Here is a 15,298-nt window from a genome sequence, read left to right as displayed (position 1 = left end):
GAATAGAGTTTGTTTAAGTCCTCCTGAAGTTCCCTAACATCTACGTTTGAATCAATTATCCTACCTATCTTTGTGTCATCGGCGAATTTGCTCATATCACTAGTAATTCCCTCATCAAGATCATTGATATATATTATAAACAACAACGGGCCCAAGACTGATCCCTGTGGAACGCCACTTGTTACAGATCCCCACTCGGATTTAACCCCATTTATGGACACTCTCTGCTTCCTGTCAGTGAGCCATGACTCGATCCACGAGAGCACTTTTCCCCCAATGCCATGGGCTGCCACTTTCTTTAACAGTCTATGGTGCGGAACTCTATCAAAAGCCTTACTAAAATCTAAGTAAATAATATCAAATTCTTTATTGTGGTCAACAGCCTCAAAAGCTTTACTGAAGAAAGTTAATAAATTAGTTAATAAATTAGTTCCCCCCAACTACCTTCAGTTCCATCAACTACCTTCAGTTCCACCAACTACCTTCAGTTCCATCAACTACCTTCAGTTCCACCAACTACCTTCAGTTCCACCAACTACCTTCAGTTCCACCTACTTCCTTCAGTTCCACCAACTACCTTCAGTTCCACCAACTACCTTCAGTTCCACCTACTACCTTCAGTTCCATCAACTACCTTCAGTTCCAACAACTACCTTCAGTTCCAACAACTACCTTCATTTCCAACAACTACCTTCAGTTCCACCTACTACCTTCAGTTCCATCAACTACCTTCAGTTCCACCAACTACCTTCAGTTCCATCAACTACCTTCAGTTCCACCTACTACCTTCAGTTCCAACAACTACCTTCATTTCCAACAACTACCTTCAGTTCCACCAACTACCTTCAGTTCCATCAACTACCTTCAGTTCCACCAACTACCTTCAGTTCCATCAACTACCTTCAGTTCCACCTACTACCTTCAGTTCCATCAACTACCTTCAGTTCCATCAACTACCTTCAGTTCCATCAACTACCTTCAGTTCCACCAACTACCTTCAGTTCAATCAACTACCTACAGTTCCATCAACTACCTTCAGTTCCATCAACTACCTTCAGTTCCATCAACTACCTTCAGTTCCATCAACTACCTTCAGTTCCACCTACTACCTTCAGTTCCATCAACTACCTTCAGTTCCACCTACTACCTTCAGTTCCACCAACTACCTTCAGTTCCACCAACTACCTTCAGTTCCAACAACTACCTTCAGTTCCACCAACTACCTTCAGTTCCACCAACTACCTTCAGTTCCACCTACTACCTTCAGTTCCACCAACTTCCTTCAGTTCCAACAACTACCTTCAGTTCCACCTACTACCTTCAGTTCCATCAACTACCTTCAGTTCCAACAACTACCTTCAGTTCCACCAACTACCTTCAGTTCCATCAACTACCTTCAGTTCCATCAACTACCTTCAGTTCCACCTACTACCTTCAGTTCCACCAGCTACCTTCAGTTTCACCAACTACCTTCAGTTCTAACTAACTTCAGTTCCACCAACTACCTTCAGTTCCACCAACTACCTTCTGTTCCAACAACTACCTTCAGTTCCAACAACTACCTTCAGTTCCAACAACTACCTTCAGTTCCAACAACTACCTTCAGTTCCACTAACTACCTTCAGTTCCACCAATTACCTTCAGTTCCAACAACTACCTTCAGTTCCAACAACTACCTTCAGTTCCACCAACTACCTTCAGTTCCAACAACTACCTTCAGTTCCAACAACTACCTTCAGTTCCAACAACTACCTTCAGTTCCACCAACTACCTTCAGTTCCACCAACTACCTTCAGTTCCACCAACTGCCTTCAGTTCCATCAACTACCTTCAGTTCCACCAACTACCTTCAGTTCCAACAACTACCTTCAATTCCATCAACTACCTTCAGTTCCAACAACTACGTTCAGTTCCATCAACTACCTTCAGTTCCAACAGCTACCTTCAGTTCCATTAACTACCTTCAGTTCCAACAACTACCTTCAGTTCCAACAACTACCTTCAGTTCCATTAACTACCTTCAGTTCCACCAACTACCTTCAGTTCCTCCATCTACCTTCAGTTCCATCAACTACCTTCAGTTCCATCAACTACCTTCAGTTCCAACAACTACCTTCTGTTCCACCAACTACCTTCAGTTCCACCAGCTACCTTCAGTTCCATCAACTACCTTCAGTTTCATCAACTACCTTCAGTTCCAACAACTACCTTAAGTTCCATCAACTACCTTCAGTTCCATCAACTACCTTCAGTTCCATCAACTACCTTCAGTTCCATCAACTACCTTCAGTTCCAACAACTACCTTCAGTTCCATCAATTACCTTCAGTTCCATCAACTACCTTCAGTTCCAACAACTACCTTCAGTTCCAACAACTACCTTCAGTTCCAACAACTACCTTCAGTTCCAACAACTACCTTCAGTTCCACCAACTACCTTCAGTTCCACCAACTACCTTCAGTTCCATCAACTACCTTCAGTTCCATCAACTACCTTCAGTTCCACCAACTACCTTCAGTTCCACCAACTACCTTCAGTTCTAACAACTACCTTCAGTTCCACCAACTACCTTCAGTTCCACCAACTACCTTCAGTTCCAACAACTACCTTCAGTTCCAACAACTACCTTCAGTTCCAACAACTACCTTCAGTTCCAACAACTACCTTCAGTTCCAACAACTACCTTCAGTTCCAACAACTACCTTCAGTTCCACCAACTACCTTCAGTTCCACCAATTACCTTCAGTTCCAACAACTACCTTCAGTTCCAACAACTACCTTCAGTTCCACCAACTACCTTCAGTTCCACCAACTACCTTCATTTCCACCAATTACCTTCAGTTCCAACAACTACCTTCAGTTCCATCAACTACCTTCAGTTCCACCAACTACCTTCAGTTCCAACAACTACCTTCAGTTCCAACAACTGCCTTCAGTTCCAACAACTACCTTCAGTTCCACCAACTACCTTCAGTTCCAACAACTACCTTCAGTTCCAACAACTACCTTCAGTTCCAACAACTACCTTCAGTTCCAACAACTACCTTCAGTTCCAACAACTACCTTCAGTTCCACCAACTACCTTCAGTTCCATCAACTACCTTCAGTTCCATCAATTACCTTCAGTTCCACCAGCTACCTTCAGTTCCACCAACTACCTTCAGTTCCACCAACTACCTTCAGTTCCACCAATTACCTTCAGTTCCATCAACTACCTTCAGTTCCATCAACTACCTTCAGTTCCACCAACTACCTTCAGTTCCACCAACTACCTTCAGTTCCAACAACTACCTTCAGTTCCACCAACTACCTTCAGTTCCACCTACTACCTTCAGTTCCACCAACTACCTTCAGTTCCATCAACTACCTTCAGTTCCATCAACTACCTTCAGTTCCACCAACTACCTTCAGTTCCACCTACTACCTTCAGTTCCACCAACTACCTTCAGTTCCACGAATTACCTTCAGTTCCCCCCAACTACCTTCAGTTCCATCAACTACCTTCAGTTCCACCAACTACCTTCAGTTCCATCAACTACCTTCAGTTCCACCAACTACCTTCAGTTCCACCAACTACCTTCAGTTCCACCTACTTCCTTCAGTTCCACCAACTACCTTCAGTTCCACCAACTACCTTCAGTTCCACCTACTACCTTCAGTTCCATCAACTACCTTCAGTTCCAACAACTACCTTCAGTTCCAACAACTACCTTCATTTCCAACAACTACCTTCAGTTCCACCTACTACCTTCAGTTCCATCAACTACCTTCAGTTCCACCAACTACCTTCAGTTCCATCAACTACCTTCAGTTCCACCTACTACCTTCAGTTCCAACAACTACCTTCATTTCCAACAACTACCTTCAGTTCCACCAACTACCTTCAGTTCCATCAACTACCTTCAGTTCCACCAACTACCTTCAGTTCCATCAACTACCTTCAGTTATACCTACTACCTTCAGTTCCATCAACTACCTTCAGTTCCATCAACTACCTTCAGTTCCATCAACTACCTTCAGTTCCACCAACTACCTTCAGTTCCATCAACTACCTTCAGTTCCATCAACTACCTTCAGTTCCATCAACTACCTTCAGTTCCATCAACTACCTTCAGTTCCATCAACTACCTTCAGTTCCACCTACTACCTTCAGTTCCATCAACTACTTTCAGTTCCACCTACTACCTTCAGTTCCACCAACTACCTTCAGTTCCACCAACTACCTTCAGTTCCAACAACTACCTTCAGTTCCACCAACTACCTTCAGTTCCACCAACTACCTTCAGTTCCACCTACTACCTTCAGTTCCACCAACTTCCTTCAGTTCCAACAACTACCTTCAGTTCCACCTACTACCTTCAGTTCCATCAACTACCTTCAGTTCCAACAACTACCTTCAGTTCCACCAACTACCTTCAGTTCCATCAACTACCTTCAGTTCCATCAACTACCTTCAGTTCCACCTACTACCTTCAGTTCCACCAGCTACCTTCAGTTCCACCAACTACCTTCAGTTCTAACAACTAACTTCAGTTCCACCAACTACCTTCAGTTCCACCAACTACCTTCAGTTCCAACAACTACCTTCAGTTCCAACAACTACCTTCAGTTCCAACAACTACCTTCAGTTCCAACAACTACCTTCAGTTCCACTAACTACCTTCAGTTCCACCAATTACCTTCAGTTCCAACAACTACCTTCAGTTCCAACAACTACCTTCAGTTCCACCAACTACCTTCAGTTTCTCCAACTACCTTCAGTTCCACCAATTACCTTCAGTTCCAACAACTACCTTCAGTTCCATCAACTACCTTCAGTTCCACCAACTACCTTCAGTTCCAACAACTACCTTCAGTTCCAACAACTACCTTCAGTTCCAACAACTACCTTCAGTTCCACCAACTACCTTCAGTTACAACAACTACCTTCAGTTCCACCAACTGCCTTCAGTTCCATCAACTACCTTCAGTTCCACCAACTACCTTCAGTTCCAACAACTACCTTCAATTCCATCAACTACCTTCAGTTCCAACAACTACGTTCAGTTCCATCAACTACCTTCAGTTCCAACAGCTACCTTCAGTTCCATTAACTACCTTCAGTTCCAACAACTACCTTCAGTTCCAACAACTACCTTCAGTTCCATTAACTACCTTCAGTTCCACCAACTACCTTCAGTTCCTCCATCTACCTTCAGTTCCATCAACTACCTTCAGTTCCATCAACTACCTTCAGTTCCAACAACTACCTTCTGTTCCACCAACTACCTTCAGTTCCACCAGCTACCTTCAGTTCCATCAACTACCTTCAGTTTCATCAACTACCTTCAGTTCCAACAACTACCTTAAGTTCCATCAACTACCTTCAGTTCCATCAACTACCTTCAGTTCCATCAACTACCTTCAGTTCCATCAACTACCTTCAGTTCCAACAACTACCTTCAGTTCCATCAATTACCTTCAGTTCCATCAACTACCTTCAGTTCCAACAACTACCTTCAGTTCCAACAACTACCTTCAGTTCCAACAACTACCTTCAGTTCCAACAACTACCTTCAGTTCCACCAACTACCTTCAGTTCCACCAACTACCTTCAGTTCCATCAACTACCTTCAGTTCCATCAATTACCTTCAGTTCCACCAACTACCTTCAGTTCCACCAACTACCTTCAGTTCTAACAACTACCTTCAGTTCCACCAACTACCTTCAGTTCCACCAACTACCTTCAGTTCCAACAACTACCTTCAGTTCCAACAACTACCTTCAGTTCCAACAACTACCTTCAGTTCCAACAACTACCTTCAGTTCCAACAACTACCTTCAGTTCCAACAACTACCTTCAGTTCCACCAACTACCTTCAGTTCCACCAATTACCTTCAGTTCCAACAACTACCTTCAGTTCCAACAACTACCTTCAGTTCCACCAACTACCTTCAGTTCCACCAACTACCTTCATTTCCACCAATTACCTTCAGTTCCAACAACTACCTTCAGTTCCATCAACTACCTTCAGTTCCACCAACTACCTTCAGTTCCAACAACTACCTTCAGTTCCAACAACTGCCTTCAGTTCCAACAACTACCTTCAGTTCCACCAACTACCTTCAGTTCCAACAACTACCTTCAGTTCCAACAACTACCTTCAGTTCCAACAACTACCTTCAGTTCCAACAACTACCTTCAGTTCCAACAACTACCTTCAGTTCCACCAACTACCTTCAGTTCCATCAACTACCTTCAGTTCCATCAACTACCTTCAGTTCCAACAACTACCTTCAATTCCATCAACTACCTTCAGTTCCAACAACTACCTTCAGTTCCATCAACTACCTTCAGTTCCAACAACTACCTTCAGTTCCATTAACTACCTTCAGTTCCAACAACTACCTTCAGTTCCAACAACTACCTTCAGTTCCATCAACTACCTTCAGTTCCACCAACTACCTTCAGTTCCTCCATCTACCTTCAGTTCCATCAACTACCTTCAGTTCCATCAACTACCTTCAGTTCCAACAACTACCTTCAGTTCCACCAACTACCTTCAGTTCCACCAGCTACCTTCAGTTCCATCAACTACCTTCAGTTTCATCAACTACCTTCAGTTCCAACAACTACCTTCAGTTCCATCAACTACCTTCAGTTCCATCAACTACCTTCAGTTCCATCAACTACCTTCAGTTCCATCAACTACCTTCAGTTCCAACAACTACCTTCAGTTCCATCAATTACCTTCAGTTCCATCAACTACCGTCAGTTCCAACAACTACCTTCAGTTCCAACAACTACCTTCAGTTCCAACAACTACCTTCAGTTCCAACAACTACCTTCAGTCCCATCAACTACCTTCAGTTCCAACAACTACCTTCAGTTCCAACAACTACCTTCAGTTCCACCAACTACCTTCAGTTCCAACAACTACCTTCAGTTCCAACAACTACCTTCAGTTCCATCAACTACCTTCAGTTCCACCAACTACCTTCAGTTCCACCAACTACCTTCAGTTCCACCAACTACCTTCAGTTCCACCAACTACCTTCAGTTCCACCAACTACCTTCAGTTCCACCAACTACCTTCAGTTCCACCAACTACCTTCAGTTCCACCAACTACCTTCAGTTCCACCAACTACCTTCATTTCCATCAACTACCTTCAGTTCCATCAACTACCTTCAGTTCCACCAACTACCTTCAGTTCCAACAACTACCTTCAGTTCCAACAACTACCTTCAGTTCCACCAACTACCTTCAGTTCCACCAACTACCTTCAGTTCCACCAACTACCTTCAGTTCCACCAACTACCTTCAATTCCAACAACTACCTTCAGTTCCAACAACTACCTTCAGTTCCACCAACTACCTTCAGTTCCACCAACTACCTTCAATTCCAACAACTACCTTCAGTTCCAACAACTACCTTCAGTTCCAACAACTACCTTCAGTTCCATCAACTACCTTCAGTTCTAACAACTACCTTCAGTTCCACCAACTACCTTCAGTTCCAACAACTACCTTCAGTTCCAAGAACTACCTTCAGTTCCAGCAACTACCTTCAGTTCCACCAACTACCTTCAATTTTCTCTTAGCTGACGACACAGCTTTTGTCATCTCCCACCATAATCTTGCCTCACTCAACACTCTTGTTAATGAATAGCTAGTAAAAATAGCTTCACCTGGATGAATGCCAATAAACTCCCACTAAATACTGTACCGGGAAAACCTTCTATATTATGTTAGGGAGTAGAGCAAGTTAGGTCCGTGTAAATATTATGCTTAATAACGCTCTTATAGTAAGGGAAAATTTCTGGGTCTGCAACCTGAAATTCAACACCCTTATCCAACACAAAAAAAAAAAATATCTAAAACAGTTGGTATCCTCCCAAAGTTACGTTACTATTTAGCACCAGCAGCACTACTCACACGATGCTACTCACTGATCAACCTCTACATCACATACGTTATTTGTGCCTGGGGCTCCACAACACCAGCTCACCTAAAGCCAAGAATAACCCAACAAAAAGCCGCAGGGCGAATGATCACACAATCCACTGGCAGACAACACCACCCCCAGCCAATCTTCAAAGACCTTAACCTACTCACTATGCAAAATGTTCACTCTTTCTACTGTGCAACCTACATTTACAGAACAATACAATCTAATATAAATCCCGAACTTAAGCACTTTCTTGATAGTTGCAACAGGACCTGTAGACATAATACTAGTCACAGAAATCTCTATGATATTCCCTTGTCCGGCTAAATCTCCTCAAAAATTCAGTGTACATAAAAGGGCCCAGAACCTGGAACTCTCTGCCATAAATCTCTAGAACCACTGACTCAGCCAGCACTTTCAAAACTATAGTTACAAAAGCACCTTATCTGTCTATCATAACCCAGGATCAGCTGATGCTGGGTTATGTTAGGGTTGTCTTCAACAAGGTGCTGGACAGGGCACCTAAAGTCGGTACCTGACCAGCCGGGCTGTGGTTCTTACGTCGGTTTACGTGTACCCGGCAGTAACAGCCTGGTTGATCAGACCCTGATACCCCACGGGGCCTGGTCTCAGACCGGGCCACGGGGGCGCTGACCCCCGTAACCGTCTAGGTATACTCCAGGTAAATATACATGTATATTCTGTAACCTTCTCAATCGTCAGACAACTGCTTGTATCCGCTTTAGGTAAATAATCAAACCTCTAATTCCTCTTATTTGAATTTGTTAAAACCACATGACATGAACTAACAGGATAATCATTTCTCTTGTATTCATTGTAAACTCCTAAATTTACACCTTATTGTGACCGCCGAAATGCTCTGCATATTATTATTAATTATTAATTATTATTATTATTATTATTATTATTATTATTATTATTATTATTATTATTATTATTATTATTATTATTATTATTATTATTATCTTTGGTGTCCCGTAGCGCGAACGCTAGCACACTCAGGTCACACACTGAGGTCTGGAGTTTGAATCTTCTCCGGTACGACTGGAAAACACTAGGACATGTTTCCATAAGATACCTGCTGTCCTTGTTCACTTACCAGTAAACAGGTACCTTGGTTTCCTACACACATAGGAGCAAGGAATATATAACCTTGGCAGGAGTAAGCGCATCCTGGGACAAAACTGAGATAATTTGCGGGAAATGCTCAGCATAACAAGCGGCTTTCTATATAGTAGTATGTCTACACACAGTAAATAAAGATATTATTTTAGTTATTATTATATTATTATTTAGGTCCATTTACTCCATTCAGTTTCCACTCATTCCCTTCACTTTTCACTTACGTTCTTCAGTCTGTTTTGTCTTTTCCGATTTTGCATATTCCTGTTTTCCTTTTTATTACGCTATCTGTTTTTCATCCGATTTTTCCCTCCGTTTTCTCTTCCGTTATTATTTTCTTTTGAAAGTTAGAGGAGTTTGAACCTAAGAAAATTATGTTAATAAATTTGAGTGTATGATCTAATTGTATAATCTATAGTGATTATGGTATTAATATGTATATATTTTTACCTGCAGGTGTGTGGAGCGTGTGGCTGCCACAAGAGTGACACAGGGGACAGTCCCTTCTAGTGTGTAAACACCTGTCACTCTCCACACCTGACTCTTCAGGATCCTTAGATCTTCATACGTGCACGGCTCTACAGCTGTCTCTCCACACCTGCTATTCTTTCTCTATATCCATAACTACCCCAGCGGTTTTCCAGACTTGTAATTCCCCCAAGCTTGCAACCCTCCACGCCAGTGACCCTCCACGTCTGCTGACTTCAACGCCAATGACCCTCCACGCATGCTGACCTCCATGCCAGTGACCCTCCACGCCTGTTGACCTCTACGCCTGCTGACTTCCACACCAGTGACCCTCCACGCCTGCTGATCTCAACGCCAATAACCCTCCACGCCAGTGACCCTCCACACCTGCAACTCTCCAAACCCTTCTCACTTGCGTCCTCTCATGTATGCGATCCTTTGAGCCCAAACTCAAGAAATACGTACCTTGAAAAATACTGTAGGGGACATGCTAATTAAACATAATACATTGAGGTCGTCGTACCATCCCAAAATTGTCTTTGTCTCTCATTTAGCCAGCGCCCTCTAGCACAATGCACGCAAAATAGTAGGGGGTGGCTTAAGTTTTATAATGCATCAGTCAGCTACGATAATCTAAAGCCAATTTGAAGAGGAATTCACAAGCTGTGGTGAGGAAATTATTATGCCTTATTATCAATAAAAATAGTAAGAAATGCCACCCTCACAGCCCAGAACTAATGTCAACCAAGGCACTATCAGAAAAGGCGTGCTCTAGGTATCGAATAGCGACTTAGATCCCATATGACTGGACGAGATGTTCACAAATTATAACGTGAAAACCAGTTTTCAGTTTTCAGTACAGTAGGACACCCGTATCCATGGATCCAATATCCGCAGTTTTAGTTATTCGCTGTGTACTTGACCAGAAAGTGCAAAAGTAGAGAAGCTGACAGTTCTTGAAATCCTAAGAGAAGTGGTGAAGTGTTTTCCATCAGTGAAAAAGTGTTAATTCTACACTTATTTTTCATAATTTATGAATTAAACTTAATCATAAGTATGTATATAAAGGAAAAATGACATATATAGGGTTCATTATTATCCACTGTTTCAGGTATCCACTGTAGGTCTTGGATACACGGGGACCACTGTATTCTCTCAAAAAAATTGCAGACTAGCACGTACACAATGGAAAAATAAACACATAAACACTTTAATGTGATCCTTTATTGACAACGTTTCGCCCATACAGTGAGCTTTATCAAGTTTGTGACTTGATAAAGCCCACTGTGTGGGCGAAACGCTGTCAGTAAAGAATCACATTATGCTGCTTATGTGTTTATTTTTTGATTGTGTCGGTATTTTATACCATTTATTTCCGTAGCATCTACACAGCCTAAAATCAATCTAAAACTTTCTCTTAAGTCTGCCTGGAAGGTGTTCCAGGGGTCAACGCCCCCCGGCCCAGTCCATGACCAGGTGCTGCCGGTCACACGCGGTCCAATGTACACAAGGAAACAAGCTGTTTCTTAAATTTTTCTAATATAAATTTACAAAACACAAAAAAATCAATGAAAAAAGTTTGAGAAAGTACACAACTTTGTTTACCAAAATAATCAATCAACTTTGTTTACCAAAATAATCAATCAACTTTGTTTACCAAAATAATCAATCAACTTTGTTTACCAAAATAATCAATCAACTTTGTTTACCAAAATAATCAATCAACTTTGTTTACCAAAATAATCAATCAACTTTGTTTACCAAAATAATCAATCAACTTTGTTTACCAAAATAATCAATCAACTTTGTTTACCAAAATAATCAATCAACTTTGTTTACCAAAATAATCAATCAACTTTGTTTACCAAAATAATCAATCAACTTTGTTTACCAAAATAATCAATCAACTTTGTTTACCAAAATAATCAATCAACTTTGTTTACCAAAATAATCAATCAACTTTGTTTACCAAAATAATCAATCAACTTTGTTTACCAAAATAATCAATCAACTTTGTTTACCAAAATAATCAATCAACTTTGTTTTCCAAAATAATCAATCAACTTTGTTTTCCAAAATAATCAATCAACTTTGTTTACCAAAATAATCAATCAACTTTGTTTACCAAAATAATCAATCAACTTTGTTTACCAAAATAATCAATCAACTTTGTTTACCAAAATAATCAATCAACTTTGTTTTCCAAAATAATCAATCAACTTTGTTTTCCAAAATAATCAATCAACTTTGTTTACCAAAATAATCAATCAACTTTGTTTACCAAAATAATCAATCAACTTTGTTTACCAAAATAATCAATCAACTTTGTTTACCAAAATAATCAATTTTCAGTATTACAAAATATATCATTGTTCAAAGATTTATCGACCCTTAAAGATTAAATTATAAAATTTTACCCACACCTGTTTTTACCCCAAAATTAAAATTTTATTATAAGAGAAAATAGTGAAATTTAATATTTTCACTATTTTTGGTACCAATTTTCTGTGTATTTCCTATGCATCGCTAAAATTAAAATGATTTCAGTAAAAACGTATTGGTTTACACTTTTATCTGGAGTGTACCTGGAGAGAGTTCCGGGGGTCAGCGCCCCCGCGGCCTGGTCTGTGTCCTGGCCAGAAACTCGAAAAACCTGAAGAAAATCAAAAGAATCTCGAATTACTGCAAAGTAAAAATTTAGGTAAGTCAAGAACTCTCTGAGAGTGTTGATTACGCCGGTGGTCTGGTGGCTAAAACTCCCGCTTCACACACGGAGGGCCCGGGTTCGATTCCCGGCGGGTGGAAACATTTCGACACGTTTCCTTATACCTGTTGTGCTGTTCACCTAGCAGCAAATAGGTACCTGGGTGTTAGTAGACTGGTGTGGGTCGCATCCTGGGGGACAAGATTAAGGACCCCAGTGGAAATAAGTTAGACAGTCCTCGATGACGCACTGACTTTCTTGGGTTATCCTGGGTGGCTAACCCTCCGGGGTTAAAAATCCGAACGAAATCTTATCTTATCGGTCTGCTACATAGATAAATAAAGGTGTTTTTATGTAATATGAGCAACGAAACTGAGCTGGCACGTCAAGAACCTTGTTGAAACACATAATTTCAAGTTTTTTTTATAAATCGTGTTCCATCAAAATTTACAGCACAGGTAATAAAAGGCGCCATTAAAGTAAGTACTAAAGGATGTTTCAAGGACATTAAGCAACATAGTCTAACAGGAAGTAGTTAATATCTAAAAAATTTCTAATTACACTTATGACAGTCAGCGGTGCCTCTCTGAAGAAATCCGCCATCTTGCTGGGACTGAGGCGCCTCTGATGTCATACCGCCATTGTAATTCTTGCTGGGACTGAGGCGCCTCTGATGTCATACCGCCATTGTAATTCTTGCTGGGACTGAGGCGCCTCTGATGTCATACCGCCATTGTAATGATTGATATGCTGATGAATCTTTCACCTTGTTCATCACGAACATCACCAAGATGATGAAAGACGTCCAGGTGTGAATGAAGAAATTATATTTTCAGGAACATATGTCAACCCAGTGTTCTATAAGCTTATATCATATTTAGCACTAACTGTCACCTCTGTGACTTCCTATGAAGTTAGCGGAAGCGAAAGTCTTTCGTGGGGCACATTCCTACAGGACGTAGGATTGTGATGTTACATAATTGTGATGTTACATAATTGTGATGTTACATAATTTATCTTCTTCAGGCCCACTATAAAAATTAATTACCGGAATATTGTTAGTGTCTTCCTGTGTAAAAACCGAGAGAAAATAATTATTTAATATCGAGCACATTTCATTCTCTTTGTCAGTAAGATGCCCATAGTTATTTTTAAGGGGACCTATCTTATCTCTGACTTTTGTTCTATAGACCTGGAAAAAACTTTTTGGTTTAGTTTTCGAATCCCTAACAACTTTAATTTCAATGTCCCTTTTATCTTTTCTTATCCCCTTTTAACGTCCCTCTTAATGTCAATATACTGATTCATAAGATGACCCTCGCCTCTTCTGATACGCCTATAAATTCCTTTCTTATGCCCTAGTAGATATTTCAGCCTATTATTCATCCATTTTGGGTCATTTCTATTTGATCTAATTTCTTTATACGGGATAAACGTTCTTCGAGCAGCATGTATGGTGTTCAGAAAACTGTCATACTGATAGCTCTCTTCGTTACCCCAGTCAACAGATGATAAGTGTTCTCTAAGCCCATTGTAATCTGCTAAGCAAAAATCTGGAACTGTTACTGAGTTTTCCCTACTATCATACTTTCATTCTATGCTGAAGGTAATTGATTTGTGATCGCTTGTGCCGAGTTCCTCATTAATTTCTAAATTATTAACAAGGGTTTCCTTGCTCGCCAGAACAAAATCAAGGAGGTTATTTCCCCTTGTAGGTTCTGTCTCAAACTGCTTCAAAAAACATTCCTGAACTACTTCTAAGAAGCCATTTGATTCTAAATTCCCAGTCAAGAAATTCAAATCGATGTGACTAAAGTTAAAGTCCCCTAGAATTATTACATTATCGTGCCTTGTGGCCTTAATTTCCTCCCACAGTAATTTCCCTTGGTCCCTATCTAAGTTTGGGGGACGGTATATCACTCCTAGAATCAATTTTTTATGCCCCTCTGAAAATTCTATCCAGACTCTGTATGTGTTACCTCGGACTTAATACCCGTTTTTATGCAACAGTTCAAGTCATCTCGGACATACAGTGCCGCCACACCCCCCCCTTACCAATATTTCTATCTACTTGGAACAATTTAAAACCCTGAATGTGACATTCCGAAGGCATGTCCCGACTTTTGGAATTAAACCATGTCTCAGTGATTGCAAATACATCAATGTTACCCGCACTAGCAATTAATCTCAACTCATCCCTCTTATTCCTAGCACTACGGCTATTAGCATAATATAATTTTAGAGACCCTCCTTTCTCTTTACCCTTCCTGCTCATATCTGTTTTTTCACTAAACCTATTACTGTCCTTGTCACCTAGTGCCATTGGCTTTCCGATATCCACCTCATTCTGCCTATTGCAATCCCATTCATTGATAACTGGGACCTATTCTTTGGCAAACGTGATATGTATGCAAGGGATGGGGTTCATCTCTCTGGGGATGGAGTGGCTGCATTAGCCAATTCAATTGAGAGGGTAATTGATGACTTGTCTAGGAATTTAAACTGATAGATTATAGAGGTATGGGTGTTTGTGGGAAACAATCAGGCTGCACCATTATGGTTAAAAACAGCAGTTATTATCAGGATACCTCAGGGATATGTTTAAAAAACAATATTCAAAATAAAGTTGCTAGTAATGGTAAATTAACTGATCAACAAATAAAGAGAGAGAGTAGAGAGCAACGAGTGACTAGCTCCCTTAAGGTTTACTACAAATAGTAGGAGTCTAAGAAATAAGATAGATGAGCTAAAATTACTTGCAAGTGTAGGTAATATAGATATTATTGGTATAACAGAGACCTGGTTCAACCTGAAAGATAAAGAAATACCTTCTGAACGCAACATACAGGATTATAAACTATTCCACACTGATAGGGTCAGCAGGAAGGGTGGTGGTGTGGCGATGTATATCAGAGAAAATTTAAATTGTTGTCTTAGACATGATATAAGATTACAAACATCGAACACAGAATCGGTTTGGCTTCAGTTTCTCGAGGGTCGTGACAAATTAATTTTGGGTGTGATTTATAGGCCCCCAAACCTTGATAGGGAG

General features: G+C 40.6%; 1 protein-coding gene across 2 annotated transcripts in view; it reads left to right on the top strand.

Annotated features, from left to right (window-relative positions):
• Positions 1–10,623, top strand: part of LOC128685525 (uncharacterized) — a 46,457-nt gene extending 35,834 nt beyond the window's left edge. For both annotated transcript variants that reach the window (XM_053772101.2, XM_070083080.1), the window contains exon 7: positions 9,531–10,623. In XM_053772101.2, coding sequence (XP_053628076.1) covers positions 9,531–9,584 — 54 coding nt within the window. In that variant the 3' untranslated portion in view covers positions 9,585–10,623. The remainder of the gene's footprint in view (positions 1–9,530) is intronic.
• The last annotated feature ends 4,675 nt before the right edge of the window (positions 10,624–15,298 follow it).

The sequence above is a fragment of the Cherax quadricarinatus genome, chromosome 8, assembly GCF_038502225.1.
Source record: "Cherax quadricarinatus isolate ZL_2023a chromosome 8, ASM3850222v1, whole genome shotgun sequence".
Lineage (NCBI taxonomy): Eukaryota > Metazoa > Arthropoda > Malacostraca > Decapoda > Parastacidae > Cherax > Cherax quadricarinatus.
Note: the sequence above shows the minus strand (reverse complement) of the source record. Positions and strands in the feature narration are given on the sequence as shown.